At 31.2% G+C, this 15,429-nt stretch overlaps 1 protein-coding gene and 4 non-coding genes across 5 annotated transcripts; 4 read left to right on the forward strand and 1 right to left on the reverse strand.

Annotated features, from left to right (window-relative positions):
• Positions 1-3,192: 3,192 nt before the first annotated feature.
• Positions 3,193-4,072, reverse strand: LOC107889143 (uncharacterized). Its single transcript, XM_016813477.2, has 2 exons — positions 3,684-4,072; positions 3,193-3,556 (listed from the first exon to the last, which is right to left on the reverse strand). The coding sequence occupies exons 1-2, from the start codon at positions 3,918-3,920 to the stop codon at positions 3,374-3,376; spliced, it is 420 nt and encodes a 139-aa protein (XP_016668966.1). The 5' UTR covers positions 3,921-4,072; the 3' UTR covers positions 3,193-3,373.
• A 1,684-nt stretch (positions 4,073-5,756) lies between these two features.
• On the forward strand, positions 5,757-5,827 carry TRNAG-GCC (transfer RNA glycine (anticodon GCC)). The gene has a single exon. It is a non-coding gene; the product is annotated as a tRNA-Gly (tRNA).
• Positions 5,828-5,833: 6 nt separating this feature from the next.
• On the forward strand, positions 5,834-5,925 carry LOC121206956 (small nucleolar RNA snoR114). The gene has a single exon (XR_005902124.1). It is a non-coding gene; the product is annotated as a small nucleolar RNA snoR114 (small nucleolar RNA).
• Positions 5,926-13,161: 7,236 nt separating this feature from the next.
• Positions 13,162-13,232, forward strand: TRNAG-GCC (transfer RNA glycine (anticodon GCC)). Its single transcript has one exon. It is a non-coding gene; the product is annotated as a tRNA-Gly (tRNA).
• A 6-nt stretch (positions 13,233-13,238) lies between these two features.
• LOC121206955 (small nucleolar RNA snoR114) lies at positions 13,239-13,322 on the forward strand. Its single transcript, XR_005902123.1, has one exon. It is a non-coding gene; the product is annotated as a small nucleolar RNA snoR114 (small nucleolar RNA).
• Positions 13,323-15,429: the final 2,107 nt, after the last annotated feature.

A 15,429-nucleotide genomic window follows, 5' to 3' on the forward strand; every position in this document is an offset into this window, starting at 1 on the left:
ATTAAATGTAAATATATTTGCATATGTTAATTTTAAAATGAGAAAATGTATGGATTATGAAATTGTACATCAAGGTCGAGGCCTGCACATAAGACTCAGGCGGATGATGGGTTTAAGCATTATTTGAACTTAATTTTAATTTGATTATTATAAACAAGAAACCTCGACATTCTAACTTGTAAAGCATGCTTCTTTGACGTAAGCCAAAAGGCTCTTGTACTATGTTTCTGTTTAATTTGTCTGATTAATTATTATTATTCTATAATATCCTTTGTATTTAAAAAATTCGTGTAGGAGGTCGGTCCAAAATGCATTGTATTAATAATATAAGAAGATTATTGAATAATGAAACCCCAAAGAAACCTTAGTTTAAAGGACACACACTTTTGAAGGCGATTCTACCAATGTCTCCTAACCTTTGCATAGACTTCATAATCATGCTTTTATGCTCCCATGCTTATTTACAATACCCATTACCCATTTAAAATAATATTTTTTAATGATAAATTGCACTCAAGTTACTAAATTATTAATAAGTTTATGTTTTGGTTACTCAACTTTAAAACATTACTATTAGAAAGTTTTTATTTAAGTCACTAAGTTGTTAAAATCACTACTGCATGGTCTTCTCTGTTCGCACCAATCAAAAGCTTTTATTCTCCTTCTTTTTTACAATTCAATTTTTTTTTCACAAAACAGCTTTGAACATCACAAATCTACAAACTAAAATCTAAACAACTTTCTTCTCTGTGCTTTGACACTGACTGACAATTCGCTGGCTGTAATTTAATAAAAAAATTAAAAACTTAATAGCCCAATGACCTAAATAAAAACTTTTGAATAGTTAATGTCGAGTGACAAAAACATAATAATTTACTCTTTTTTAACTTGTAGTTTTAATTCGAATAAATTATTACAAGTATTAATTTAGTTTAACTGAAATATTTAAGTAACTAGAATAAATTTTTGATGAAAAATCCAAAATTGGGATATAAAAAAATTAAAGTCTGTGGCTAATATTATTAATACATAATTATGAATGTTTATTAGGTTAGGAATTCCAAAAATAGGGGGAATGGTGTCCTTAAAGTTGAAATGATGTCTTTTATTATTCTGCTTCTATTGGGTTCGATTTTCAGTTCATTTGAAAAGCTATGAGGTCACTGTTTTAGTAATTGTGAATCGACTCATTGCTCGAGATCTATACTATCCAATTACATTTCTTTCTTTCTTTCTTTCTTTATATAAATTTTGATTATAAGGACTTAGATTAATGGAATTAAAAGTAGAGGAATAAAATTTTAAATGTTTAAACAATAGATCAATGTTCATCATCGATTTATTAATTTAATAGTTTTTCTTGATTTTACAAATTTAATTAAAAAAATTCAGTTTAATTATTTTTTAATTTAACTCAATTGATTTAAAATAAACTGATTCCGTTCATTTTAAATAACCATGATCTTTAAAAGTAGTGTAATTGTGAATGCCTTCCATACTAACCCTAAAAATAATAAACATAAACTGGTCTATCTTTTGTATTCCAAATTTGGTGTTAACTTGGGAATTCAATTGTGATTGATTTGCAAGATATATTATTGCTTAGATCCTATAATAATTATTTTGTTGAGACAAATATATATATATGAATGTATATACGGGAGAGATTCATTTACGTCATGGTTTTATAATTTTTATAATTTTTTTATACGATTAATATTTTAACGATTCAACCATTATATTTCATATTCCATTTATATAGATTATGCATGCCAAGTTTAACATAAATCTGAAATTTCAAACTATTTGTTTTATGTAAAAAACTACAAACCGTTAAATATATTGTGAAAATTGAATGTCGATAATACAGAGGAGAAGAAAACTCACTATGTCAAATTCGAATGATACAAGAGGAATATAGACTATGTCTATTTATAAGTTTGTAAAACCATATTCTAAACAAAATCTAATAGAAGTAATGCAGTAATGTTACAACACATTATTCTAATCAAATATCAAATAGAAGAAGTAAAATTTTATACAGATTCCACTTGTGTAGCATGTACCGTACCTTTGCCCTCGCAGATCCCCCTATCTTGCTACTTGTATTTTATTTTACCAAGAATTTAGGTCACACAACTCTAACATATATATTAATATATACAACATTTTATAACAATACTATAAAGATATCAAATAGATTCAAAATTTTACATGTATGACAAATACAAGTATCTTGATAAATTCAATGGTTGGATCATTAAAATTTCAACCCAAATTATTTGATACATCATCAATGAAAGTTTTTAGACTCCACAAGTAGATTAATGGTTTAACAAGTGTATTATAAGGTGTGATAAAAAATAAAAAAATTAATTACATACAAAAAATATGACACTTGTCACACTTTCAACTCACTTGTGAAATCTAAAAAACTCTACTGATAATATATCAAATTATTATTCAAATATTAATAATATAAAAGGTTACGAAAATATGTAAAACTACTTTCTACTTATGGAATCTCATCGAAATTTCTTTTTAACGATTTCTTCTCCTTTCTCTTTTTTCTTTATCTTGTTGGCTAATATTTTCCTATAGTGTAAAAATTCAAAGTAATTCATGAGAAAGAAAGAGATATTCACAGAAGAGTGAAAAAAAAAAGAAAAAGAGGGCCTAGCAAACCCAAGGGTCACGTCAGGGACCAAAGGATGGACAGCAAAACCATGGCGAGAACAATGGAGCAACAAGACCCACACTACCTGTCATTGCCGAACTAAGGTTGAATAACGAGGAGAGATCTTAAGGCTATTATGCCGAAAGCATAAGAGAAAAGCAAAGCAAATGGGAAAAATAAGCAGAGTGGTGAGCAATGCCAACCCGACGGTTGGTCGACTAGTCAGGAAGAAGGCAAAAGGTTAAATATATTTTCAATCCAATTTTTCATCTTTCATACCAAACATATCAATTATGTTTATTATCCTTCTACTTTTCTTCTCCTTCATATTTCATATTTCCACCACACCAAACATAGCCTTAACTACTCTAATATCTTATCAATGTGGGATTATGGTGTTTCTAAGATCACAACATTCTCCCTCATGATAGCGAAGCCTCATCGTCTTAGTAGCTTATTAAGTTTCAGAGATGACACTAATACCATCACAAGACCAATTAAACCTCAGAAGAAGCTAGTATAAACACTTATTATGCAATTGATGTGAAATTCAAAATGCTTGCATTGGCATTTTTGGGTTCTTACAGGTATCTATGTGTGTACAAGCTCAACAAGAGAAATTCAATAAATGTTAAATAGAATACACGCAAATTAAAGGACAATCTATATACATACACCTCTATAGCCTAGCCTTCATTACTTAACACGACTTTGCTTGATCAACAACAAAACAGCAATAACAACGGGTGCCGAAATCATTATCAAAGCCTGTACGATATTTGGTCTGGTAATCTCAGGGAAAAGAATGCTTCCATACTTAATTATGGCTGCACCCACCATTGAACCACCTCCTAATTTCAATACATAACTCAAATCTTCCTGTTTAAAAATCATAATCCAATCAAGTTCTGGGAGCAAACACAAAATCATTTGAATTTACATTGAAATGCATTAAATTTGGGGTTTTTGAAGGATACCCAATTTCCATCAGCCAATACAAACTGACCTGAGGGATGAAGGCAGCATTGGGTTCATCGAATGCTGGAGTTTCTTCATCAGTTTGGGAGTCGACGGCGCGAATGGGGAATGAGAATTGAAAGGAGGTAGTTGAAGAGGGGTTGTTGTTGGCATCGATGAGGAACTTTACGGAGCCCTTTAGCTTTGAAGCGGGATTAAGTCGGCCGTGATTTGAGGCAGAGAAGCGGAGCTTGGGGGTTCCGGTTGCCATGGCGGAAGTTGCCATATCTTTTTCAATTAATTTTCTCCCCCTTGTTTTTAACAGCAACCGGGTGTGGCGGAAAGGGTAACAATTGGCTTGTTATCCCTATTGCTTTAAAAACTAACGACAAAATGTTTTATCTTAAATATTTGGTTTTCAAGAAAAATGAAAATTCTAGTTTTTTTTTTCTGTCAGCGCTTTTTTAAAATTGATATTTTTATTTTTTATAAATTATTCATGAAAATAAAATATATTCATTAAATTATGCAAATAAGTTATTCTATTTTTAATATTTTATATTTAACTTAAATTAAATATTTAATGATTTTACGTTTGCCTATAAATACGCCTTAAATTTAAGACACATTAATGATATAACTGGAAATCTTATGTAATAAATTTTTTAAAAAATTTGAATTGATAACCAAATATCATAAAGTTTTTTTTCATTAAAATCATAAAATTTTGAGTTTGATTTCTGCAACTATTTTTTTAGATTTTATAAGAACAGGTAATAATATATTCGAAATAATACCTATTATTTTATAAAAATAAAAGATTTTTGGTAAATTCTTCAATGAATTGAGAGTCGATTGAAGAGTCAGAAGAATCTTAAATATTAGTATAGTTTAAATATTTGTGTGTATTTGATTAGAGGTGAGTTTAGTTTGATTCAAATCGGTCGAATTTTTTGACTCATCTATTATTTTTCAGTTTGATTCTTGATTTTTTCATACTAATTTTGAATTTCGAGTTTTTTTAACTTTCTTTGACAAAATAAACTTTATTTTATTGCTTTTTGAACATTATTTTATAAAGTTTATAACTCTTTTACATAAGTATTTCTAAAAAAAAGTAATAAATTTGTAAAGTAAATAAAGAAATCATCATTAACTCTTATAAGATATTTTAAAAAATATTTTTATATAAAATTTGTATGTCATTCTTGTTATGTTAAATATAAAAAATATTTAATTTTACATCATAAAATTTTTAATTTAATTATAAATTAAATTAAAAATAAAATTTGATTAGATTAATTATGATTTTTTAACTTATAATCTATTAATCATTTAAACATTTCGGTTCGCATTGATTTTTCACTTGCTTAAATTTATATAAAAATAACATAATGGTAACTTTTAAAAAGAAATGTAATTTCGAGTCGAGTTAACGAATCCTATTATTAACACCTTCCATATATACTATTATATGTTATTATTTGAGTGAGATGTTAAATGATTGAGTTGGTGTCCCTTAATTTCTGACATCAAATTCAGTCAAATTATTTGTTTATAATATAATATAGATAGTTACATGCATGATATCTTTATTATAATAAATTTTATTATTGAATTAATTCACGAATTAACTAAATACTTATTTAATTAAGAAATGATTAAAATATCTATATCTAAACAAATATTATAATAAAAGTATTTATATCTTTTAATATCGTATGTAAAATGTTTAAAAGAAATTGCTTTTAAATATAATATAAATTTCAACTCTAAACATTACAAAAATATTTCATATATTTTTATAAAGTTAAATACTCCAGAAATTGTCGTGTATCATTTTTCACTATGTATTTTATTTTAATTTCATATATTTAGATACTTGAAATATATGTTTAAAGAAAACTAACTATTATGCAAGCCAAAGGCACAGTGAAAACTCGAAATTTATAAGTTGGGTGTTCTAAATGTAATTGGGATGAGTTTAAGTCAAAGATTCGTGGACTAAGTTTGACTGAATTTACTTTTTGAAGTTTGAGTTTATAGAAATTGAACAATTTGGTTGGATTAAACTTGTTTATTTAGTAAAATATAATTTTTATTTTTGCACTTACAATAAGAGGTACCAGTGGTCTAGTGGTAGAATAATACCCTGCCACGGTAAAGTCCCGGGTTCGATTCCCGGCTGGTGCACTAAAGGAGCCGTGATGAGCATTACTCTTACGTGATGATTTGGGTTGTCACAACCTTCTTATCTTCGGATGTGAAGTGTGATCCGCGCTGCTGAGCTTCCTAAATTTTTTAATTTTCCCTACAAATACAGTCTATATATATATGACCTTCCTGTTGACACGTGTAGACCACCCAGAATGCTCCATTTCCTTTTTTTTTTCTGTGCATTTTATAAATGATTAAATTTCAGTTTTGGTCCTTTTAACATGCCTAAATTAGAGATTTAATCCATATACTTTATTTTTAACATAATTTAGTCCCTATATTTTTATAATTCTGTTAATTAATCCAAATAGCTAACATCGTTAATAAACATTACGTGGTTTTATATAATTTGAATACTATAATAATCTTAGAAACTAGCACGTAGCTTCCCATTTCTTTCAAATTTGCTTCACTTTTTTTTGACATTATAAGCAATGGTCAAATTTCAATTTTGGCATCTAGACTATGACAAAACTTGATATTTAATCAATATACTTTAAATTTTGGCCTAATGTAGTTCATCTACTTTTATAATATCGTTAGTTAGCTTAACAATTCATGTTCATTGTTAATTATTTCAATGAAAATGTCGATATTAATTTTTCTTAAGAAAAGTATTCTAATTTTTTTATCATGATTATTTCAAATGAGTGTATTTAATGAAAAAAAATCATAATCAATACTTTCAACGTTAAATTTTTTTATTAAATGACTATCAAGTGATTTTTTAAATTTCAAAATATCACCCTAGAAAAATTAATAGAATAATTTTATTGATGGTAGCAACTATACCTAAATTTTTAAATCTGTAAAGTAGATGACTAGATTCCTTGAAGTAAAAGTAAGAGACTAAATTTCAAATGCACGAAGTGTATAGAGACTTAGAACATATTTTAACCTTCAAATTTTTTTCTATAATTTGACATAAATAACTAATCAACCCAATGCAAAGTGTAACACACATCACCTTTTTATTTTAGATTATTCATAATGGTAAATTTTTAGTTTTACTCCTTATATTATTTTCAAATTTATGATGTAATCTTTATCCTTTAATTTATATACCTATATATAAAAGGTTTGGTATTTTCCCATGACACCCTCAAATCCAACCTTTTTTTTTTGCCTTATAATAGTAAAATTTTAGTTTTGATTATTTTATTATGTTTCATGATTGAGATTAAATATTTAAATGTAACATAAATTGATTCTCTATTTTTACAATATTATTAGTTAGTCCAAATAATTAACATATTTATCTATTTTGATTATATATTTTACTTTTATTTAAAAAAATATTATTCTGGCATAATTTTTTTTTTGGCATAATGAGTTGAAATAAGTGTGTTAAAATCACATCAACTATCGAAATCACGATGCTAATTATTTAGAGTAACTAATGACACAACTCTTTTTTTACTTTTTCAATCACTATAAGATAACTGTAAATTATAGTTTCAAACTCTCTATTATGTGTACATTTAACATTGAGTCTTTATATTTTAATTTGACCTAATTTGATCCTCTATTTTATAATGGCTTTAGTTAATCTAAATACTATAATAATTTGTTGTTCCAATAGGGTCGGAAGCGTGTAAATTATTGTACTAAAAAATCACACAAAGTTCAATTCCCAGGGAAGAGAGGTGGATCACATGGATCTCTCAAATACCAAGTCTTTCCTTAGACAGAATATCCCTTCTATAGTAATTTAATAGCACAATTAAATACTACTATTATACCCTCAAATATTGAAAGAAAAATAGGATAAGAAAGAACACAAGAGATTTAACGAGGTTCGGTAAATTATACCTACGTCCTCGGGCACTAACACCAGATGATAACTTTACTATCTCCAAAGTATTACAAACAAATAGAATTCCTTAAGAATTCTCAAATGGGAGAAGAGAGAAAACTAAGAGAGAAAGATTGGTTGGGATGGTTGAAATGAGAAATGGTTAGGCCTATTTATAGTTGAAGTTCAGGGACTAACTTGCAAATGGCCTAAAAAATTAGGAACCAAAATTGCAATTATCCCTTTCAACTTTAAACAACTTGCCAACTATTTTTTTTCTTTCGGTGCCAATTGCACCTCCCACCATTTTTGACTTTTCAACCCCTTTTTAATTTAACTTATCAACAATCTCCACCTTGAAGATTTGATTAGGATAATCACATCTTCACACACTTCCTTCAACTCCCCAAATTCGATAAAGCTATCTTTTGTAGTGCCTCCAAATGCGCTCTCGAGCGCCATACACCTAAAGGTGCTCAAATTCTCAGGATGTTAATCAAGTTCAAACAATGATTAAACTTGATTGTTGTTACCACCTTGGTCATCATATCTGCGGGATTATCTCTGAGCGAAGTCTGTGCGGCCTTATACAGTTATGAACAGAGAAAGAAGGACAAACAGAAAAACTCAATCAGAGATACAGAAGCTTTAGTAGTCCGAGGTCGTTCATACACTCGGAAGAAAACTCAAAAGGGGAGATCAAAGTCAAAGTCCAGACTCGGGAAAGATGAATGTGCTTTTTGTCATGAGAAAGGCCACTGGAAGAAAAATTGTCCAAAGCTGAAGAATAAGGGAAAAGCTGTTGTAGATGCTTGTGTTGCAAAGCATGATACTAGTGACTCTGAACTATCACTGGTTGCATCATCATTGTCGTTCCATTCAGATGAGTGGATATTGGATTCGGGTTGTACCTATCATATGTCCCCTAACCGGGAGTGGTTCTCTGATTTAGTAGAACTAAATGGAGGAGTTGTTTATATGGGCAATGACAATGCCTGTAAAACTGTTGGGATAGGTTCAATCCAATTAAAGAATCAAGATGGATCAACCAGAGTTCTGACTGATGTTCGGTACGTGCCCAGTTTGAAGAAAAATCTCATCTCATTGGGAGCCTTGGAATCCAATGGTTCAGTTGTTACTATGAGAGATGGGATTTGAAAGTGACATCTGGCGCACTTGTGATATTGAAGGGCATCAGGAAAAATAACTTGTATTACTACCAAGGTAGTACAGTTATTGGAGCAGTCGCTGCAGCTTCCGGTAACAAAGACTTGGACTCAATGCAGTTGTGGCATATGAAGTTGGGACATGCCAGCGAAAAATCCATGCAAATTCTGGCAAAGCAAGGATTGTTGAAAGGTGCAAAGGCTTGCAAATTAAAATTTTGCGAGCACTGTGTTTTGGGAAAGCAAAAGAGAGTGAAATTCGGCACTGCTATCCATAATACAAAAGGTATTTTGGAATATATTCACTCAGATGTGTGGGGGCCTTCCAAAACACTTTCGTTGGGAGGAAAACACTACTTTGTTACTTTTGTTGATGACTTTTCCAGAAGAGTTTGGGTGTATACCATGAAAACTAAAGATGAAGTGCTTGGAGTTTTTCTTAAATGGAAAACTATGATCGAAAACCAGACTGGCAAGAAAATCAAGCGGCTTAGGACGGACAATGGAGGGGAATATAAATGTGATCCGTTCTTCGATGTGTGCCAAGAGTATGGTATTGTTCGACACTTCACAATTAGGGATACATCACAACAGAATGGAGTGGCAGAGCGTATGAATCGAACATTGCTGGAGAAAGTTCGATGTATGTTGTCCAATGCTGGGTTGGGCAAGCAATTTTGGGCTGAGGCTGTGACATACGCTGGCCATCTTGTTAATCGTTTGCCATCATCTGCATTAGAAAGAAAAACTCCTATGGAGGTATGGTCTGGAAAACCGGCTACAGATTATGATTCCTTACATGTGTTTGGATCCACTGCATATTACCATGTGAAGGAGTCAAAGTTAGATCCGAGGGCAAAGAAAGCTCTCTTTATGGGAATCACTTCTGGAGTGAAGGGATTTCGTCTTTGGTGCTTAAGCACAAAGAAAATGATCTGTAGCAGAGATGTTACCTTTGATGAATCTGCCACATTGAAAAAGGTAGCAGATAAAGATATTCAGATGAGCAATACTCCACAGCAGGTGGAGTGTACTCCAAAACAGGTGGAGTTTGAGCAGATGGGGATTTGCCCAGTTAATAAGTCTAATTCTCCAGCCACAATGGAGGAATTAGAGGTTGAAGAGGTTCTGACCCAAGAACCACTAAGTACACCAGAACCAGTTGCAGTTGCAAGGCCACGGAGAGAAATTCGTAAACCTGCTCGATTTACTGATATGGTGGCCTACGCCCTTCCCGTTGTTGATGATATTCCTATCACTTATCAAGAAGCAATGCAAAGCTTAGAAAGTGATAAATGGAAAAGCGCCATGGATGAAGAAATACAGTCTCTCCGGAAGAACAATACTTGGGAGTTGGCGTAATTACCGAAAGGTAAAAGGGCAATCGGATGCAAGTGGGTATTCGCAAAGAAAGATGGATCTCCTAGCAAGAAGGATATTCGCTACAAGGCAAGATTGGTAGCTAAAGGCTACGCTCAGAAGGAGGGAATTGACTACAATGATGTATTTTCCCCTGTTGTGAAGCATTCCTCCATTAGAATTTTGTTGGCCTTGGTAGCACAGTTGAATTTGGAGCTAGCTCAACTTGATGTTAAGACGGCTTTCTTGCATGGTGAGTTAGAAGAGGAGATCTATATGACTCAGCCAGAAGGATACACAGATGCTGGTGGTAGAAATTGGGTTTGTAAGCTTAACAAATCGCTATATGGATTGAAGCAATCCCCGAGGCAGTGGTACAAGCGATTTGATAGCTTTATGAGAAGGCAGAAGTACACAAGAAGCAAATATGACAATTGTGTGTATTTGCAGAAGCTGCATGACGGATCTTTCATTTATCTACTCTTGTATGTTGATGATATGTTAATCGCTTCGAAGAGCCAAAATGAGATAGATAAGCTGAAGGCTCAGTTGAATCAAGAGTTCGAGATGAAAGATCTAGGTGAGGCCAAGAAGATTCTCGGCATGGAGATAAGTAGAGATAGACAGAGAGGCAAGCTTTGTTTGAATCAGAAGCAATATCTGAAAAAGGTATTACAATGTTTTGGTGTAAATGAAAACACAAAACATGTAAGTACCCCACTTGCTTCTCATTTGAAACTTAGTGCTCAATTATCTCCGAAAACTGAAGAAGAAAGAGAATATATGGCGAAAGTCCCATATGCTAATGCAGTTGGGAGTTTGATGTATGTGATGGTGTGTACGAGGCCTGACATTTCACAAGCTGTTGGAGTTGTGAGCAGGTATATGCATGATCCTGGAAAAGGACATTGGCAAGCTGTGAAATGGATTCTACGGTATCTTCGAAAAACCGTAGATGTTGGTTTAATTTTTGAACAGGATGAAGCACTTGGTCAGTTTGTAGTTGGATATGTTGATTCTGACTTTGGTGGTGATTTAGATAAACGTCGTTCAACTACGGGGTATCTGTTTACTCTTGCGAAAGCCCCAGTGAGTTGGAAGTCTACCTTACAGTCTACAGTAGCTGTGTCTACTACAGAGGCAGAATATATGGCAGTTACAGAAGCTGTTAAGGAGGCTATTTGGCTTAATGGATTATTGAAAGACTTGGGAGTTGTTCAAAGTCACATTAGTCTATATTGTGACAGTCAGAGTGCTATTCATTTAGCGAAAAATCAAGTCTATCATTCAAGAACCAAGCATATCGACGTAAGATATCACTTTGTGCGGGAAGTCTTTGAAAAAGGAAAAATTCTACTTGAGAAGATTCCGACAACAGATAATCCCGCAGATATGATGACCAAGGTGGTAACAACAATCAAGTTTAATCATTGTTTGAACTTGATTAACATCCTGAGAATTTGAGCACCTTTAGGTGTATGGCGCTCGAGAGCGCATTTGGAGGCACTACAAAAGATAGCTTTATCGAATTTGGGGAGTTGAAGGAAGTGTGTGAAGATGTGATTATCCTAATCAAATCTTCAAGGTGGAGATTGTTGATAAGTTAAATTAAAAAGGGGTTGAAAAGTCAAAAATGGTGGGAGGTGCAATTGGCACCGAAAGAAAAAAAATAGTTGGCAAGTTGTTTAAAGTTGAAAGGGATAATTGCAATTTTGGTTCCTAATTTTTTAGGCCATTTGCAAGTTAGTCCCTGAACTTCAACTATAAATAGGCCTAACAATTTCTCATTTCAACCATCCCAACCAATCTTTCTCTCTTAGTTTTCTCTCTTCTCCCATTTGAGAATTCTTAAGGAATTCTATTTGTTTGTAATACTTTGGAGATAGTAAAGTTATCATCTGGTGTTAGTGCCCGAGGACGTAGGTATAATTTACCGAACCTCGTTAAATCTCTTGTGTTCTTTCTTGTCCTATTTTTCTTTCAATATTTGAGGGTATAATAGTAGTATTTAATTGTGCTATTAAATTACTATAGAAGGGATATTCTGTCTAAGGAAAGACTTGGTATTTAAGAGATCCATGTGATCCACCTCTCTTCCCTGGGAATTGAACTTTGTGTGATTTTTTAGTACAATAATTTACACGCTTCCGACCCTATTGGAACAACATAATTAAGGGTATTAACTATTTCAATATTATATAGAGGAACCAAATTATATCATATTAAAATAGAAATACCAAATCTTAAATTTAAACATAGTAGAAGAACCATAACCACAATTTGATCTAAAGCCATTTATGCCTAATACAATTATTTATTAAGGTCTCCAAACCATTCCTCTTGTCGACACCTGTCTAAAAGCAAACGGAACTCCTTTTGATTTTGACATTTTAAACAATGGTATACTTTCAGTTTAGTCCTTAGAAAATGTTTAAAATCTATATACCTATATGATGGCACGTGGCGCACACACACCAACTTCTTTTCTTTTTCTCATTTTATAAAAATGGTTAATTTTCAATTTCAGTCCTTTCTAAAATGCTTAAATTTGAAATTTAATCTTTATATGTTAATTTTTAACGGTCTTTATATTTTTATAATGTTATTAGTTAGTTCAAATAGTTAATATCATTAAATTTTCAATTAAAATGTTGCATGGTTATATATGAATTGAAAGCAAACTTTTAAGTCTAAAAAGTAAAATGATTAAATTCTTAAAAATAAAAGCAAGAATACTAAATTCTAAATATGTGAAGTACAAATATTTAAAGTCATGATTGTTTGAATTGATATGTAATTGGGTATTGATCCAGAAATATGCACTTTGATACCAACATGCATGATACCAGTGTGGTTTAAACTGCATCACATTCTGAAAATAAATCTTAGATTGGCTTAAACTATTTAAAAATAGCTTTATCTTAGAGCTTTAATTGGGCTAAAATATCTTTATTTAAAAAAAAGAACAATTATTATAATTTGAACACAAAGCACCAGTGGTCTAGTGGTAGAATAGTACCCTGCCACGGTACAGACCCGGGTTCGATTCCCGGCTGGTGCACGATAGGAGCTGTGATGATTATTGCGCTGTCGTGGTGATTAGGGTCATCATGGTCGTCTGATTTCAGATGTGATCTGCGCTGCTGAGCTTCCTAAGCGCCCTTTTTTTTTTTTTAAATTCGTACCAAAATCTATATAACTATCTATATAAAAAATGTCCGGAAGAACTATTTAGTTCGGTTGATATTGATCTCGTTATTAGTATAAAAAGATTTATGAAAACCTAAAAAAAGCAAAATATTATTACAATAAATGTAGTGGTTTACAGGGTAATTTATACAAATGTTGATTCAACTATACTCAAATTTTTTTATTTTGGTCATTCAGTCTTAAAAATTTTCAATTTAGCCATTAACGTTTGTATTTGTTTTTGTCTTGGTCACTCGTTGAATTGATAAGAAAAATAATGGCATGCCCTTTTTCTAAACTGGTATAATAACAAATTTAGTTATCAATATTTACATATTCTATCGATTTAATCTTAATTCTTAAAAATTTAATTAATTTAACCATTCATATTTGCGAATTCTATCAACTTGATCCTAACCAATGTTTTGAGTTTTTAAATTTGAGGGATTAGAGGGTTGTAGGCCAAGATCTTTTGCTAGTCGCAACTTGCTATCTAATTCAAGTTTGTTTTCAACCTCAAAGCTCCTCTCAAGAAACTCAACTTGAATCGTTATAAGCCATCTTTTCTTTTCACTTGGTGGCTAACACGATCATCATCTCTTCCATTAACATACTTATCTTTCATGACTTGTTAGTTTTGTAAAATAAATCAGAAATAAAATTTAATAATCCAGGATCTATCATGTCAAATCATCAAGAATAAATTAAGAACAAATCAAGAATAAAACTAGATGCGGAAGCGTATCTGAATCCATGAAACCCTAATATTTATAACATTGGCATATTAGTTCTAATCAAATTCTAATTAGTCCATCATTAATTTTGATTAGAATTCAATTACTAGAGTATCTACACATATTTAACCCATAGTTTATTTAATAATTAAAGCCCAATAAAATTTTAACCAAATTAGATCACTTTTAATTTGGGATAACCTATTATGATAGTAAATAATAACGTATAATTATCCTTATTATATATGTAATGTCCATATTTTCCAACATGACTCACAAGCAAAACAACATAAAAATAAGATGATTTTACTATATAAATACCAATCATCCAATCTTTTTTACGAACTTCATTATCGAATGTTCTCAAGCAAGGGATATATGTAAATGTAGTAAATTTAATATCCAAATGCTAAAACAACACTAACTGCAAGAAGGCCTTCAATGTTTCCATTTTGAGTACATAGTCTTTCCAAAACCACAATCAGACTCTATTCTAGACAGTGTAATGGAGAAAGTAAAGACTTTTTTTTGTTGATAATTAGCTTTCCCACTTGAGGATAACAATTCGTTCAAATTAACCCAACATACAACATCATAAACATAAAAGCAAATACAGAAAGGGAAATCCAAAGCTAAAAGTAAAGAGAAAGAAACCCCAAGTTTGACTCAAAACAGAGGTCGGGTTTTTTTTTTAATCTCGGCAATTCCCTTAAATTCTTCTCTCATTGTTTATTTCAGGTTTTTTTTTTCTACTCTTGATATCTAATTGTCATCTAATTTTCGGGTGTTCTTTGAAACCTGAAAAAAGTAAGTTAGATTTTTCATTTTCTTTCTTCAAACCTTTTTTTAAAGAGTTTAATGATCAAATTTATAAAGTTTGTAAATGCAAAGTGATAAATTTATTGAATTAGGTAGAATTAGGGTCAAATTAATAGGAATACGTAAGTGTTGAAGATTAAATGTGTTATTATACTATTTGAAAAATATCATGTTATTTCGTTGTCAATTTAATCATGAGTGACCAAATGATAAGTACTACAAGTAACATGTTTTAATCATGTTCTTAATGCGTTTTTGGGTGATTATTCGAGGTTTAATTGAGAATTTTATGCTACTAATCTATTAAATTCATGTTTCTATACTTAAGAGAGCATTTAAGAGCAAAATAAGCGAAAATTGAAAAACCGGAACAAGTTTCAGGGGTCACACAGGTTGGGCCATTCCACACAGGCTGAGTACACAACCACGTGAGCCACAAGGGCTGTCACATAGCCACGTGCCAGACCGTGTCAAAATTGCAAACTACACTCTAAAAACACAAAAAGTGAAAATAAA

The sequence above is a fragment of the Gossypium hirsutum genome, chromosome A09 (assembly GCF_007990345.1).
Source record: "Gossypium hirsutum isolate 1008001.06 chromosome A09, Gossypium_hirsutum_v2.1, whole genome shotgun sequence".
Classification (NCBI taxonomy): Eukaryota; Viridiplantae; Streptophyta; class Magnoliopsida; order Malvales; family Malvaceae; genus Gossypium; species Gossypium hirsutum.